This window comes from Siniperca chuatsi, linkage group LG18, assembly GCF_020085105.1.
Source record: "Siniperca chuatsi isolate FFG_IHB_CAS linkage group LG18, ASM2008510v1, whole genome shotgun sequence".
In the NCBI taxonomy this organism is placed as follows: Eukaryota; Metazoa; Chordata; class Actinopteri; order Centrarchiformes; family Sinipercidae; genus Siniperca; species Siniperca chuatsi.
Window position 1 is genome coordinate 1,529,764 of NC_058059.1, and position 17,091 is coordinate 1,546,854.

The 17,091-nt window shown below is 46.7% G+C and overlaps 2 protein-coding genes across 4 annotated transcripts in view; both read left to right on the plus strand.

Moving 5' to 3' along the window:
- LOC122865138 (caspase-7-like) overlaps positions 1-17,091 on the plus strand; it is a 66,820-nt gene that overhangs the window by 30,867 nt on the left and 18,862 nt on the right. The window lies entirely within an intron of this gene.
- LOC122865135 (NACHT, LRR and PYD domains-containing protein 12-like) overlaps positions 1-17,091 on the plus strand; it is a 43,381-nt gene that overhangs the window by 25,043 nt on the left and 1,247 nt on the right. Inside the window, exons 4-5 of one of the 3 annotated variants that reach the window (XM_044173125.1) lie at positions 12,356-12,534; positions 14,979-16,770. The exons of 1 other annotated variant lie outside the window; for it this stretch is intronic. In XM_044173125.1, the coding sequence (XP_044029060.1) occupies positions 12,356-12,534; positions 14,979-16,770 (1,971 nt within the window). Of the gene's footprint in view, positions 1-12,355; positions 12,535-14,978; positions 16,775-17,091 lie in introns of those variants that run through there. One more of the 3 variants, XM_044173129.1, reaches the window with a different exon arrangement.

The window sequence follows — 17,091 nt, forward strand, 5'->3', positions numbered from 1 at the left end:
GTTCTGACATGAACCGGGGTGCCAGCCCATGGTTGGCTTTAGAAACAAATAAAAGAACCTTAAAATCAATCCTGTATTTGACAGATTATATCTGATGTTTCTGGATTAATATTCCTGCTGCATTAATGTGTATGTTGCATTTTCCTGCTGCAGATGTTTAAGGTTGAGCTCATTTTAACTACTTTATATACTGTTAGGTAGTTTAATCTACAGCACTCTATGTATATATATATATATATATATATATATATATATCCAGAAACATCAGATATAATCTGTCAAATACAGGCAAAAATCAAGGAGGCCCGGAGAGAAGTGAGCCAACTGACAGAGGCTGAGAGAGGTGCAATGAGAAAGCAAGTACCCAAGAAGTACAACCAGATGCCCATACCTGAAGCACTCGAAACTGCCAAACAAAGGCTCCAAGCCTTGGCCAGCCGCCTAAAGAGATACACTAGGGATAATGAAGCCAGAAGAATAAACCGGCTGTTCGCAACTCAACCTGCGAAAGTGTACGCTCAATGGCAGGGTAATAACAGAGCAGACCCACCAAGGCTGGAAACAGAGCAGTACTGGAAAAGTATATGGGAGAGGGAGGCATCACACAACAGCGATGCACAGTGGCTGGCGGCTCTGAGAAAGGACCACAACAACCTCCCTGAACAGAATCCAGTCACCATCACAGCGGCAGACATCCAAGAAAGAGTCTCAGGTATGAAGAACTGGACAGCACCGGGCCCTGACAAGATCCACGCCTACTGGCTAAAGAAGCTCACTGCACTCCATGAGCGCCTAGCAGCACAAATGAACCAGCTGCTAAGAGATGGGACGCACCCTGAATGGCTTACCGAAGGGCGCACAATCCTGATCCTGAAGGATCCCGCAAAGGGTACAGTCCCATCCAACTATCGGCCAATAACCTGTCTCTCCACAACATGGAAGCTCATGTCAGGCATCATCGCGGCTAAGATAAGTGGACACATGGATCAATACATGAGCAAAGCACAGAAGGGCATTGGCAGAGGAACCAGAGGAGCCAAGCACCAACTCCTGGTTGACAGAACAGTCACCCAAGACTGCAGAGCCCGACACACCAACCTGTGCACTGCCTGGATTGATTACAAGAAAGCATATGACTCAATGCCGCACACATGGATCACTGAATGCTTGGAGATGTACAACATCAACAGGACTCTAAGACACTTCATTGCAAACTCGATGAGGCTGTGGAAAACCACCCTTGAGGCCAATGGCAAGCCACTTGCACAAGTATCCATCAAATGTGGCATATACCAAGGAGATGCTCTATCCCCACTGCTGTTCTGCATAGGACTGAACCCCCTCAGCCAAATAATCAACAAGACTGGCTATGGATACCGACTCAGGAACGGGGCCACCATCAGTCACCTCCTCTACATGGATGACATCAAGCTATACGCTAAGAGCGAGCGGGACATCGACTCACTGATCCACACCACCAGGATCTACAGCTCTGACATTGGGATGTCATTCGGGCTTGAGAAGTGCAGTCGAATGGTGACAAAGAGAGGGAAGGTAGTCCACACAGAAGGGGTCTCACTCCCAGAAGGAACAATAGCAGACATTGAGGATGGTTACAAGTACCTTGGAATACCACAGGCAAATGGCAACCTCGAAGAGGCAACAAGGAAGACGGCAACGGCCAAATACCTCCAACGAGTAAGGCAAGTCCTGAGAAGTCAGCTCAATGGCAAGAACAAGGCCCAGGCAATAAACAGCTACGCCCTGCCAGTGATCAGATACCCTGCAGGAATAATAAGGTGGCCAAAGGAAGAGATACAGACCACAGACGTTAAGGCGCGAAAGCTCCTCACCATGCATGGAGGGTTCCATCCCAAATCCAGCACCCTGAGACTGTACGCTAGCCGTAAGGAAGGCGGCCGTGGACTAGTGAGTGTGAGCCACTATCCAGGATGAAACATCCAAGATCCACAAGTACATCCAAGATAAGGCCCCAACGGATGACGTGCTCAGGGAATGTCTCAGGCAATGGGGAACAGAGGAAGACGTGCTGGAGGAAGGACCATCATGGGAGGACAAACCCCTACATGGGATGTACCACCGAACATAACTGAAGTGGCTGATATCAAGAAGTCCTACCAATGGCTAGAGCGGGCTGGATTGAAGGACAGCACAGAGGCACTCATCATGGCTGCACAGGAGCAGGCCCTGAGCACCAGAGCAATAGAGGCCCAGATCTACCACACCAGACAAGACCCAAGGTGTAGGCTGTGCAAAGAGGCCCCTGAGACAATCCAGCACATAACTGCAGGGTGTAAGATGCTGGCAGGAAAAGCATACATGGAGCGCCATAACCAAGTAGCTGGCATAGTGTACAGGAACATCTGCACTGAGTATGGACTGGAAACCCCAAGGTCAAAGTGGGAAACACCTCCCAAGGTTGTAGAGAATGACCGAGCCAAGATCCTGTGGGACTTCCAGATCCAGACTGACAGAATGGTAATGGCGAACCAGCCTGACATCGTGGTGGTTGACAAACAACAGAGGAAAGCCGTTGTGGTTGATGTGGCGATACCAGCGATGGCAACATCAGGAAAAAGGAACATGAGAAACTAGAGAAGTACCAAGGGCTCAGAGAAGAGCTGGAGAGGCCTGGAAGGTGAAGGCAACAGTGGTGCCCGTGGTCATCGGAGCACTCGGGGCAGTGACCCCAAAACTGGAGGAGTGGCTACAGCAGATCCCTGGAAGAACACCAGACATCTCGGTCCAGAAGAGTGCAGTACTGGGAACAGCAAAGATACTGCGCAGAACCCTCAAGCTCCCAGGCCTCTGGTAGAGGACCCGATCTCGAAGGATGAGACCACCCGCGGAGGGTGAAGGACAAAGTTTTTTTTTTTTTTTATATATATGTATATATATATATATATATGTATATATATATATATATATATATATATATATATATATATATGTATATGTATATATATATATATATATATATATATATATAAATAAAACTTCGTCCTTCACCCTCCGTGGGTGGTCTCATACTTCGAGCTCAGGTCCTCTACCAGAGGCCTGGGAGCTTGAGGGTTCTGCGCAGTATCTTTGCTGTTCCTAGTACTGCACTTTTCTGGACCGAGATGTCTGGTGTTCTTCCAGGGATCTGCTGTAGCCACTCCTGCAGTTTGGGGGTCACTGCCCCGAGTGCTCCGATGACCACGGACACCACTGTCGCCTTCACCTTCCAAGCCTTCTCCAGCTCTTCTCTGAGCCCTTGGTATTTCTCTAGTTTCTCATGTTCCTTTTTCCTGATGTTGCCATCACTTGGTATTGCCACGTCAACCACAACGGCTTTCCTCTGCTGTTTGTCCACCACCACGATGTCTGGTTGGTTCGCCATTACCATTCTGTCAGTCTGAATCTGGAAGTCCCACAGGATCTTGGCTCAGTCATTCTCTACCACCTTTGGAGGTGTTTCCCACTTTGACCTCGGGGTTACCAGTCCATACTCCGTGCAGATGATCCTGTACACTATGCCAACCACTTGGTTATGGCGCTCCATGTATGCTTTCCCTGCCAGCATCTTACACCCTGCAGTTATGTGCTGGATTGTCTCAGGGGCCTCTTTGCACAGCCTACACCTTGGGTCTTGTCTGGTGTGGTAGATCTGGGCCTCTATTGCTCTGGTGCTCAGGGCCTGCTCCTGTGCAGCCATGATGAGTGCCTCTGTGCTGTCCTTCAGTCCGGCCCACTCTAGCCATTGGTAGAATTTCTTGATCAGTTTTTCAGCCACTTCAGTTATGTTCCAATGGTACATCCCACGTAGGGGTTTGTCCTCCCATGATGGTCCTTCCTCCAGCACCTCTTCCTCTGTTCCCCATTGCCTAAGACATTCACTGAGCATGTCATCTGTTGGGGCCTTCTCTTTGATGTACTTGTGGATCTTGGATGTTTCATCCTGGATAGTGGCTCTCACACTCACTAGTCCACGGCCGCCTTCCTTACGGCTAGCGTACAGTCTCAGGGTGCTGGATTTGGGATGGAACCCTCCATGTATGGTGAGGAGCTTTCGTGTCTTAACGTCTGTGGTCTGTATCTCTTCCTTTGGCCACCTTATTATTCCCGCAGGGTATCTGATCACTGGCAGGGCGTAGCTGTTTATTGCCTGGGCCTTGTTCTTGCCATTGAGCTGACTTCTTAGGACTTGCCTTACTCGTTGGAGGTATTTGGCCATTGCCGTCTTCCTTGTTGCCTCTTCGAGGTAGACATTTGCTTGTGGTATTCCAAGGTACTTGTAACCATCCTCAATGTCTGCTATTGTTCCTTCTGGGAGTGAGAATGCAGAACACTCGAGCGATAGTGAAGTAAGACACTCTTTATTGACAAGCAAAGGTAGAGAGGGAAGGAGGAAGATCTTCAGAGCGGAGTCTTCCACGTCGTCTTCGAAGGTACGGGAAAGGTAATGGTAACCTTGGTGTGGAGACTGGTGGCGGAGGGTAGAGACCGGCCGATAGCGTAATCACCAACACAGAGCAGGACGGATCCCCAGGGTCTGGCTCCGGAGAGGTAGATGGGGAGAAGCACAGCGGAGTATTGGAGAGGCAGGCAGGCAGGCAAACAGGAATCCAGACAGGAGCAGAGACGACTGCAATCACCGGCACAGGATAATCCTGTGGCAGAGCAAAACCAGGATTAACATGAGATACAAAACACTTAAAGGTACTTAACTTATGAATACTCATGAGCCGTGACGTAGTGGTCGTACTAGTGTACGTGGACGATCTGGCGTTGGTGTAGGGGGGAGACTGGTATTTAACTGTGGAGACTGATGAGTGATAGAAGACAGGTGAGCCGGTGATCAGCAGCAGGTGTGGAGCCCACGGAGCCAGACCAGGTGACATACACACACACATACACACACACACACATCCAAGGACAAGTAGGGGACGCACAAGACACATCAGGAAGGGGAAAACAACAGAGAACACAGGGCTGAGGGAGATAAGGTGGCAAACTACCACAGTACCCCCTCAACGGGAGCCTCCAGGCGACCTACCAGGTTTCTCCGGGTGGGCTCGGTGAAATTCCTTCATCATCCTAGGATTGAGAATGTGGAAGCGGGGAACCCAGGACCGCTCCTCAGGCCCATATCCTTCCCAGTCAACAAGGTATTGGAACCCCCTCCCACGATGACGCACATCCATAAGACGTCTGACAGAGAAGGCCGGATGGTTATCAATGATCTGTTCGGGTGGAGGGCCGATGGAAGGAGGGCACAGAGTGCTGGAGGTGACTGGTTTGAGCTGGGAAACAAGAAAGGTGGGATGTACTTTCATGGAGCGGGGTAACTTGAGTCTGACAGCAGATGGGTTAATGATGCGTTCAATAACAAATGGACTGATGTAGCAGGGAGACAGTTTCTTAGACTCTGTCCTTAACGGAATATTTTTTGAAGATAACCAAACACTCTGACCTGGTTTGTAAGTGGGTGCTGGTATCAGGTGACAATCTGCGATCTGGCAGTTCTTCTCAGTAGACCGAAGGAGGGCGGCCCGGGTCTCCCTCCAGACCCTTCTGCAACAGCGAAGGTGGTGTTGCACGGATGGAACCGCTAGCTCACTCTCTTGGGCTGGAAACAGGGGTGGCTGATACCCAAGCGAGGATTCAAAAGGGGAGAGTCCGGAAGCTGCTCACGTTAGGGAGTTGTGCGCATACTCCACCCAGGGGAGTTGGGAACTCCAAGAGGAGGGATTGGAGGCGGCCACACAGCGAAGAGCTGCTTCGAGGTCTTGATTTGCTCTCTCTGTCTGCCCGTTAGATTGTGGGTGGAAGCCGGAGGAGAGACTGATGGTTGCCCCCAAAGCTTGGCCAAAGGATCTCCAGACCTGAGAAATGAACTGGGGACCTCGATCCGAGACAATGTCCAAAGGGATCCCATGGAGTCGGAACACTTGATGGGTCAGGAGTTCCAGTCTCCAGCGCAGAAGGGAGCTTGGGTAAGGCCACGAAGTGCACCGCCTTGGAGAATCGATCCACAATGGTTAGAATGGTGGTGTTCCCCCGTGATGGGGGCATTCCAGTGACGAAGTCTAGGGCGATGTGGGACCAAGGACAACTGGGAACTGGGAGTGGTAACAGTAGACCAGCCGGTGGTCGGTGAGATGACTTCCCACGAGCACATATGGTACAGGCGGCCATGAACGCCTGGGTGTTGGCCTCCATGGTGGCCCACCAAAAGTGCCGTCAGAGGAGAGAAAGGGTATGGGTGATGCCAGGGTGACAGGCGAAGCGGGAGTTGTGTACCCATTGCAGTACTTGGGATCGAGTGGCGTCTGGAACAAACAAGCGGTTCAGGGGACCGTTATCTGGGTCGGGCTGATCCCTTTGAGCCTCCCTTACCTTGGTCTCGATCTCCCATGTGAGGGCGGCCACTACACAGGTGGGAGGCAGAATAGTGTCTGACCCGGTTTTATGGTCCAGGGGAAGATCCTGACGGGACAATGCGTTGGCCTTGACGTTCTTCGACCCGGGTCGGTAGGTAAGAGTAAATTCGAAACGCCCAAAGAACAACGCCCATTGTGCTTGGCGCGAGTTTAGTCTCTTAGCCGACTGAATATACTCAAGGTTCTTATGGTCTGTCCAGACTATAAATGGCTGCTCAGCTCCCTCCAGCCAATGGCGCCACTCCTCCAAAGCCATCTTGACAGCCAAGAGCTCTCTGTTGCCCACATCATAATTTTGTTCGGCGGGGGTGAGTCGGCGGGAGAAGAACGCACAAGGATGACAAGGATACCGCCGGTGCGTTGGTGAGTACGAACGGCATGACTAGGTATTCGAAGTGTCCCAGGGGTGTGTTGAAGGCAGTCTTCCATTCGTCCCCCTCCCTTATGCGGACCAGATGGTAAGCATTGCGGAGATCCAGCTTAGTGAAGATGGTGGCCCTGTGGAGAGGTTCAAAGGCTGAATTGATGAGAGGCAGGGGGTACTTCACGGTAATGAGGTTAAGACCTCTATAGTCTATGCATGGACGTAGTGTCTTGTCTTTCTGGGGGAGATAAGGTGGCAAACTACCACACAAAGTTTCGAGAGGGTAGAGTGTTTCAAGTATCTAGGTATCTGGATTGACAAGAATCTTATTTGGACTACTCATATTGGAAAAGTTGTTGAAAAGTGTAAAAAGGTACTGAATATATTAAGGTGTTTGAGGGGTAGAGAGTATATAGGTACAGGTATACTGTATATATTGGATTAATCAGGGCAGTGCTAGACTATGGCAGCATAGTTTACCAATCAGCATCAAAAACATTATTAAAGAAGTTAGATACAATGTCAGGCCTTGAGACTCTGCTGTGGTGCCATACATCTACCACAGTATCAGCCTTACAGGTGGAAATTAATGAAATGCCACTGGAAATCAGAAGAACCCAATTAGCATTAACATACTGGGCAAACTTAAAGGGGCACAAGGAAAGTCACCCTACGCAGAAGGTGTTAAAACCATGCCAAGAGAAAGAAAAATGACAGAGCAAGAGCTTCGGCTGGACGATAGGAAATACAGCTAATGGAATAGGGATAGGGCACATAATGTTAAGTCCCACGGTACCGTTCTCCGTAGTCCCACCTTGGTTATTAGGAGAGATAATGGTGGACCTGCACCTTCTGGAAAGGAAGAAAGAGAAATATAGATAGGAACCAAGTCAACAGACATATAGAGGGAATATTATAATATACACTGATGCATCAAAAGTAGAAAATAACAGTAGGAGTTGCATTCATAATCCCAGATTTAAATGTTATGTCAAATAAAAGAGTAAGTAACAACCTTTCAGTATTTACAGAGGAAATGTTGGCTTTCTTTTAACCCTTCAGTGGACAGAAAGCGTCAAACTAGGCAAAGTCTTAATAGGTTCAGATTCTAGTAGTGCATTAACCAGTATCAAGAGTTTACAGGCAGAAGAAAGACAGGACATCATGCTGGAAATAGCTCAAGCTATCTTCAGAATTACTAAAGCAGGAGTAATAGTGAAATTCATCTGGATTCCAGCACATATATGGGTAGAGGGAAATGAACTGGCAGACAAATATACAAAAGATGCAACTAAGAAAGTACAAGAAAATATGACAGTAAATTGTAGTAAGGCTGAAGTTAAAAGCATAATCAAAGTAGAAATGAAAAAGAAATGGCAGGAAATTTGGAACAGGGAAACTAAAGGTTTCAGAATCAGAATCAGAAATACTTTATTGATCCCCGAAGGGAAACTCTTTGTTACACTAGCTCGCCTTTACGTCAGTGCACACAGGAGAAAGTACTAGCAAAAAATATAATACACTATAAAACACTATAAAAACAGGTCAAAATAAAAAATTAAAAAATTAAAATAAATTAAGTACCAGGTGGGTATAAGTATAAGATAAAATAAGTGTGAAATACCAAGTGGGTTTACCGGTTGGTGATGATAATACAGTATAATGATACAATGTAATAAAATAAGTATGTGGTATGTGTGAGTACTGTAACATACAGGAAACTGTAGAACCTGTAATTATCAATTGTCCTAGGTACAAGCAGGAAAGACAGATGCTAAAAAACAAACTGGGAAGAGATCGCATTAAGTTTGGATTAAAGGAGTTACTTCAATTGAACTCAGGGCATATGGGGTACAGGGCAATATTTAGGTTTTTGGAAGAGAGAAGAATTTAGAAGAAGAATATCGGGTCGGCATAAGACCATTCTGATCCACACTCCATTTCAGAAGGTGGCGGTAATGCACCACCAGTTGCAGTTGGCAAAAGTTGTTTGCCAACTGCCATAAAACACCAGAAGAAGAAGAAGACTCTATTTTGAGTCGACAGAGCAGAAGGACACTGAAGGCCGAGACAGGGTGAGTGTTAATCCAACATTTTTATTATTTTACTGCCAAAGTTTTCTCCCTGTGGACTGTAGAGGAAAGAAATGTTAGAATGAAAAGTTTGATTCATCTGTGGACACAAAGTCGGGATTGGCTGATAATAAATATTTAACCTACAGTAACCCAAGAAAACAAGCGCAGATAAGAAGACTGAAAGACTGAACAGGTGGTGTTCTGGCTGGTGTCATTATGCTGTGTGTGTGTGTTACTTCCTGTTCTCTGGTCTTGTTTGTGACTCTTGAACAGACTTGTTTCTCCTGATTCTTGTGTTCTGAGCTCAGTCGGTGTTACTGTTTCACCTCTCAGACTGACTGAAGTCCAGAAGATGAGTGTTTGTGTGGAGGAAGAGGAGGACAGAGCAGAGTGTGCAGGATCTAGCTGTCTGTCTCTGAAGAGTGACTGGTCCAAAGATTCTCCTCCACACTTCAGTGATGAACCTGGACCCTCAGACACAAAGTAAGAGACTGTTTTTACTGTAAACTGACCTGATGGAAGATGAAGCATTGAGGATGAAGACAAAATGTTCTGCTAAAAGATTTAGATTCCTGATGCAGAACTATTAGTGCAGATACTGTTTCAAACTGAAATGGATCTTATTTTATTTCTGTAGCAAAACACCTGAGAACCCCCATTTCAGAATTTACTCTTCAAGAAAATCTTCAGACTTGGTGGTGGAACGAGGAAGTTCAGGAGTGTATACAGAGAAAGAGGTTAGCTAAGAAGAAGTGGGACACTGAGAGGACTGAAGAGAGTAGACAGGAGTACAGGGAGATGCAGCGTAAGGTGAAGGTAGAGGTGGCAAAGGCCAAACAAAGAGCATATGAGGACTTGTATGCTAGGTTGGACACTAAAGAGGGAGAGATGGATTTGAACAGGTTGGCCAGACAAAGAGATAGAGATGGGAAGGATGTGCAGCAGGTTAGGGTGATTAAAGATAAGGATGGAAATGTATTGACAGGTGCCAGGAGTGTGATGGGAAGATGGAAGGAGTACTTTGAAGAGTTGATGAATGAGGAAAATGAAAGGGAAGGAAGAGCAGGAAGTAGCAAAGATTAGCAAGAGTGAAGTGAGGAGGACGTTGAAGAGGATGAAGAGTGGAAAGGCAGTTGGTGCTGATGACATATGGCAGTAGAGTTTCTGACTAGTTTGTTTAACAAGATCTTGGAGAGTGAGAGGATGCCCGAGGAATGGAGGAGAAGTGTACTGGTGCCAATTTTTAAGAACAAGGGAGATGTGCAGAGCTGTGGCAACTACAGAGGAATAAAGCTGATGAGCCATACAATGAAGTTGTGGGAAAGAGTAGTGAAAGCTAGGCTAAGGGCAGAGGTGAGCATTTGTGAGCAGCAATATGGTTTCATGCCTAGAAAGAGTACAACAGATGCAGTATTTGCTTTGAGGATGCTGATGGAGAAGTACAGAGAAGGTCATAGGGAGTTGCATTGTGTCTTTGTAGATTTAGAGAAAGCGTATGACAGGGTGCTGAGAGAGGAGCTGTGGTATTGTATGAGGAAGTCTGGAGTGGCAGAGAAGTATGTTAGAGTGGTGCAGGACATGTATGAGAGCTGTAAGACCATGGTGAGGTGTGCTGTAGGTGTGACAGAGGAGTTCAAGGTGGAGGTGGGTCTGCATCAAGGATCGGCTCTGAGCCCCTTCTTGTTTGCTCTGGTGATGGACAGGCTGACAGATGAGGTTAGACGGGAATCTCCATGGACTATGATGTTTGCGGATGACATTGTGATTTGTAGTGAGAGCAGGGAGCAGGTGGAGGAAAATCTAGAGATGGAGGTCTGCTCTGGAAAACAGGGGAATAAAGCTTAGCCGCAGTAAGACAGAATACATGTGCGTCAATGAGAGGGACCCAGGTGGAACGGTGAGGTTACAGGGAGCAGAAGTGAAGAAGGTGCAGGACTTTAAGTACTTAGGGTCAACGGTTCAGAGCAATGGAGACTGTGGAAAAGAGGTGAAGAGGCGAGTGCAAGCAGGTTGGAACGGGTGGAGAAAAGTGTCAGGTGTGTTGTGTGATAAAAGAGTATCAGCAAGAATGAAAGGAAAGGTGTTCAAGACGGTGGTGAGACCAGCGATGTTGTACAGCTTAGAGACAGCGGCACTGAAGGAAAGACCAGAGGCAGAGCTGGAGGCAGCAGAGCTTAAGATGCTGAGGTTCTCTTTGGGAGGGACGAGGACGGACAGGATCAGGAACGAGGACATCAGAGGGACGGCTCATGTTAGATGTTTCGGAGATAAAGTCAGAGAGGCCAGATTGAGGTGGCTTGGACACGTTCAGAGGAGAGGCTGTGAATATATTGGTAGAAGGATGCTGAGGTTGGAGCTGCCAGGCAGGAGGTCTAGAGGAAGACCAAAGAGGAGATTATTGGATGTAGTGAGAGAGGACATGAAGTTAATTGGTGTGAGTGAAGAGGATGCAGAGGACAGGGTTAGATGGAGGCACATGATTCGCTGTGGCGACCCCTGAAAGGGAACAGCCAAAAGGAAAACAAGAAGAAAATCAGATATTTTCCGTCACGTTGAAGTGGCTGTAAAGATTTAGAACTGTTCAAAATGAGAAAGAATCTGCTTCAAATGTAATTTCTTTTCTCATATTTGTCCTCAGAATATTTAGTTGTTTGCTCTTCCTCAGATCAGCTGTTATGATCCACCAGAAGCATCTTGAATCAGTTCATATTATAATTGTGCAACATGTGGTGAAAAAGCATTTGTAGAAAAGCTTTGCTCACCTTGATTAACACTTAGCTTTGAAACATTAGTAAGTGGACCTTTGAGCTCAGATTCTCTCCACCATATATTGTTCCTGAAGGTGAAGAACAAACAGCACTTTTCTAAAAGTTATCAGCTGATAAAAAAGGGGGCAAAAAATGGTCAAATGTAGATTTAGACCACTTCTCTTTTTTAGAATATTACATTTCTGCCTTCATTTGATAGTTGACAGTAGAGAGTGACAGAAAACATAATGACACACAAACAAGGCAACCGTCTGGACTTGAACCTGTGACACCACTGTTACATACCATGTGTCTTACACTGCTGGTCTACCACAGTTATTTTGACCACTTCCCGCCTCAGTGCAAACCTAACTAACTCAAGCTAAGCTGCCCAAAGTGACTGTAAAACAGTGAAGGACATAATCAGCTCTGTTTAATGGAAGGCTTTTATTGTGAAGTAGCTGCAGGAAGTGTTGAGTTTGTATTAATAACAAACTACAGGCAGATCACTAAATGTTTAATATGACAGTCAGATAGGAAAAGCAGTTAATTAGTGAGATAACAGGATCAGTCATTTTCATTACAGACTGAATTCAAACGGAAAAGAAACGACACTTTTACTGTTCCCTGTGACCCTCGGAGCTTCGACACAGTGTCGGCCATCTTGATATTTTTCAACAACAATCAACAAATGATTTTAGTTCTAAAGAAATGTCTTCACAGAAAGAGGAAGAGGAGTCATGTTTCTGTGGAGGAGCAGCCGTCCTGCTGTGATTTGTGTCGGGACGTCCTGAAGGATCCAGTCTCTACCAGCTGTGGACACTGGTTCTGCAGACGGTGCATCACCTCATACTGGGACCAGTCTGCTTCATCAGGAGACTCCTCCTGTCCCCAGTGCGAAGGTAAGATCCAGAACAAGACTTGGACTGCAGACAGCCAGTCAGACCAGCACTGTACAAAGTAAGACTGTACATCTGTACTTAAAAACGTAACCTGCTACATTTCATTACATTACGATTGTTTAGAGACTTACTATAAGTGCATTCAACCATGTGGATACAACCCAAAACCTGCAAGACTCATGCAGGACATCAGCTTCATCAAGTAAGCTGAACGGCTTCAAGTGCTGCATTTAGTTTTGGAGTCTTCAGGCTGAAGATGTGTAGAGTTTCTGCTGTGCTGATGTCAGTGGGGAGCTTGGTCCCCCATTGTGGATCCAGGACAGCAAACAGTGGTGAGTTTGTTGAGCGGTAGGTGGGCCCCCCTGGTAGTTAAGGGGTAGTAAGCCGATTTGGAGCAGCAGAGCATAGTGGACTGGTCTGGTCTGACCATGTCCTGGATGTAGGAAGAGCCTGAGCCATTCGCAGCGCGGTAGGCAAGTACCAGTGAATCTGATTGGAGCAGCCTCCGGCAGCCAGTGCAGGGTGCGGAGGAGCGGTGTAGTGTGGGAGAACTTGGGGAGGTTGAAGAGCAGCTGGGCTGCTGCATTCTGGATGAGCTGCAGAGGTCAGAGGGCACGTGCAGGCAGACCAGCCAGGAGCGAGTTGCAGTAGTCTGGGCCCGAGATGACAAGAACCTCCTGGGTGAGGAACGGGCTCTGAGCTCAAAATAGCACATAGAAACAGTTTGTAAAACTGTACAGAAACACGCAGTGTTAAAGAGGGAACAACACTAAAACCCTCTGTCCACAGAGGACAGGGCCAGCCGGAGATGGTCTCCTCCAGTGGTGGAATGTGACGAAGTACATTTACTCAAGTACTGTACTTACAAATTCGACTGCTTTGTACTTCTGCTCCACCACACCTCAGAGGCAGATATTGGACTTTTTACTCCACTTTGTCTTAGTTACTAGTTACTTTACAGATTAGAGTTTTTCATCCCCTTCCTGTCCAGTGAAAACCATGCATCTCCAGATGTATTGATTTTGAATGTTTATGATGAGCTGAAGGATGAAGTGTTTCCTTTATGTGCTGAGAAAACTCTCCTCCTTCTGAAGCTAAATAAACTCTTTAACCCCCCCTCGGATCAGCTGGAAAATGCATCGTCACAAAGCTGAAAACAGGCTGTTTTTCTGAGCTCATGAAAAGTTGACTTTTTAGTAAAATGAGCTCAACCTTAAACATCTACAACAGTAAAATGCAACATACACATTAATGTAGCAGGAATATTAATCCAGAAACATCAGATATAACAGGAAAACACTGACAGGAGCATTTTACATTAAGGTTTTGAATGCAGCCAGTGATGGTCTTCATGCCGCTCCAGACCTCTCTCATGTTGTTCTGCTGGAGTTTCCGCTCCAGCTTCCTCCTGTACTTCTCCTTGGCCTCCCTGATTTTCACCTTCAGGTCGGCCTGGATAGCCCTCACCTCCACCCTATTACCAAAAGTAAAGGACCTCCTCTTGGCATTCAGGATGTCTTTGATGTCCTTTGTTACCCAGGGTTTGTTATTTGGATAACAATGGACAATGGACAATCAGAATACTTCTTCCACCGCTGGTCTCCTCCCTCAAACCAAAGCCTCATCTGTATCTAAACTGATTGGATCAACACGTGTCTGTGCTGGTGACCAGAGAGAAGCTCTGTTTTTAAAAGTCTCTCTGTGTTCACCCCACCATAAAAAATAGTTTTTTTTCTTCTGTAGCAGTTCGCACTACAACTTGCATTTCGTTGTGCAGCCCTGTGTTGTAGGATGACAAATAAATGAACCTTGTCCCTTGTATCTGTTGGTACGTTTGTAGCTTCTAACTGAATCTCTGTGGGTTGGAGTTTCCTTTCACTCCTGTGTTCCTGTTTGGACGTTCAGATGTCAGCCTTTCTTTACTGTTCACTGTTACTTTAGTCATATCAGAGCTTTGTTAATTTGCTGCTTATGTAAACTCAACATTTCCTGCTGCTGCTTCACATAAAAGTTTTCAAACCAGTGGGAGGTTTTTATTGTGAAGCAGCTACAGGAAATGGAGTGTATTTGTCACAGAGAGTCGCAGCGCTTTGTTAGCGGTGCTGTTCAATAAAAAAAGGTCTACATGACAAGACGTGAACATATTCTGTATTATTTGATGGGTGGATCAGTTGTAAATATCACAGGGAGGAAGGAACAGCCACAGTGAGCTGTTCAATGAAGAGCTGCAGACAAGCTGCTGAGGCTCAGCCTGTCGCCTCTGCTGTCAATCAAACACGTCCACCAACACACAGTCAGAGGCTGTTCTGATGTTCCCCCAAAACTGGACTTTATCACCTTTACTTCTCTAAATGTTCTTATATTGATCGTTTTTTATTGGTAATGAAAATAATCAGCAGATTGTCAAATCTTTGTTTTGTCTCACAGTGTTTTCTCTTTTTTAGTGAGTGGTGGTCTGCAGGAGGTTTTAGATGAACATAAGATCAGTCTGAGGAGGAGATGTGAAAGTGTGACTGAAGGAAGTGATGAAACAGGAAGTGGAACCCTCCTCAACCGGATCTACACTGAGCTCTACATCACAGAGGGACAGAGCGAAGAGGTTAATACCCAACATGAGGTGAGGCAGCTTGAGACAGCTTCCAAGATGGAGACCCTCCATGACACTCCAATCAAGTGCCACGACATCTTTAAAGCCTTACCCGGCCAACAGGGACACATCAGAGTCGTTCTGACGAACGGCGTTGCTGGCGTTGGAAAAACCTTCTCAGTGCGGAAGTTCACTCTGGACTGGACAGAGGGCTTGGAAAACCAAGATGTCAGTCTGCTGATTCTGCTTTCGTTCAGAGAGCTGAACTTGATCAGAAATGAGCAGTACAGTCTTCTTGAGCTGCTCCATGTTTTCCATCCAACATTACAGAAGGACACAGCAGAGAAGCTCGCTGTCTGTAAACTTCTGTTCATCTTTGACGGCCTGGATGAAAGCAGACTTTCATTGGATTTCAAGAATAGGGAGGTCGTGTCTGATGTCACACAGGAGTCATCAGTCAACGTGCTGCTGACAAACCTCATTAAGGGGAATCTGCTTCCCTTGGCTCTCGTCTGGATCACTTCCCGACCTGCAGCAGCCAATCAGATCCCTCCTTCATGTGTTGACAGGGTGACAGAAGTACGAGGCTTCAGTGACGCCCAGAAGGAGGAGTACTTCAGGATGAGAGTCAGTGATGAAGAGCTGTCCAGCAGAATCATCTCACACATCAAGACATCCAGGAGCCTCCACATCATGTGTCTAATCCCAGTCTTCTGCTGGATCACTGCTACAGTTCTGGAGCACATGTTGACTACAGACCAGAGAGGAGAGCTGCCCAAGACCCTGACTGACCTGTACTCACACTTCCTGCTGGTTCAGACAAAGAGGAAGAAGCAGAAGTATGATGAGGGTCATGAGACGAGTCCACAGGAGCTGATGGAGGCTGACAGGAAGGTTCTTCTGAAACTGGGGAGGCTGGCGCTTGAACAGCTGGAGAAAGGAAACATCATGTTCTACCAAGAAGACCTGGAGCAGTGTGGTGTGGATGTCTCAGAGGCCTCGGTGTACTCAGGAGTCTGTACAGAGATCTTCAAAAGAGAGAGTGTGATCTTCCAGAAAACAGTCTACTGCTTTGTTCATCTGAGCGTTCAGGAGTTTCTGGCTGCCGTCTACATGTTCCACTGTCACACCAACAGCAACACAGAGGCACTGAAGGCTTTTCTGGGAGAAAAACACGTTCATTCAACCCTGGATGTCTTCCTGATGGGAGCAATGGAGAAATCCCTGAGGAGTAAAAATGGCCACCTGGACCTGTTTGTCCGCTTCCTTCATGGCCTCTCTCTGGAGTCCAACCAGAGACTCTTAGGAGGCCTGCTGGGTCGGACAGACAACAGTCCTGAAATCATCCAGAGAACCGTCAACAACCTGAAGAAGATGAACATGTATGATGTCTCTCCTGACAGAAGCATCAACATCTTCCACTGTCTGACGGAGATGAACGACCACTCAGTCCATCAGGAGATCCAAGAGTTCCTGAAGTCAGAGAACAGATCAGAGAAGAAACTCTCTGTGATCCACTGCTCAGCTCTGGCCTACATGCTGCAGATGTCAGAGGAGGTTCTGGATGAGTTGGACCTGAAGAAGTACAACACATCAGCGGAGGGACGACTGAGACTGATTCCAGCTGTGAGGAACTGCAGAAAGGCTCTGTAAGTCCAGATGTGATTATCAGCACTGTAAAGCAACATAAAGCAGAAGCATCAGGATTAGAGTATAGATACACACTTTACACACATGCACAATATAAAACTTCCACACTATAAAAGTTATACCTGCTCATTAAAAACATCATACATGTGTTAAACTACAAATGTCTACAAAAATCCGTGTAGTTTTTAGCTCTGAAGTCAGTGAAGTATCTTCTGTCATCTTCTAACTTTCTTTCTTTGGGTGATGGAGGTTTGATACAAATCCAGCAGGAAAACTTGAGGACTTGAGAGTTTGTGCAGAAAATGTTTTGACAGTCATCA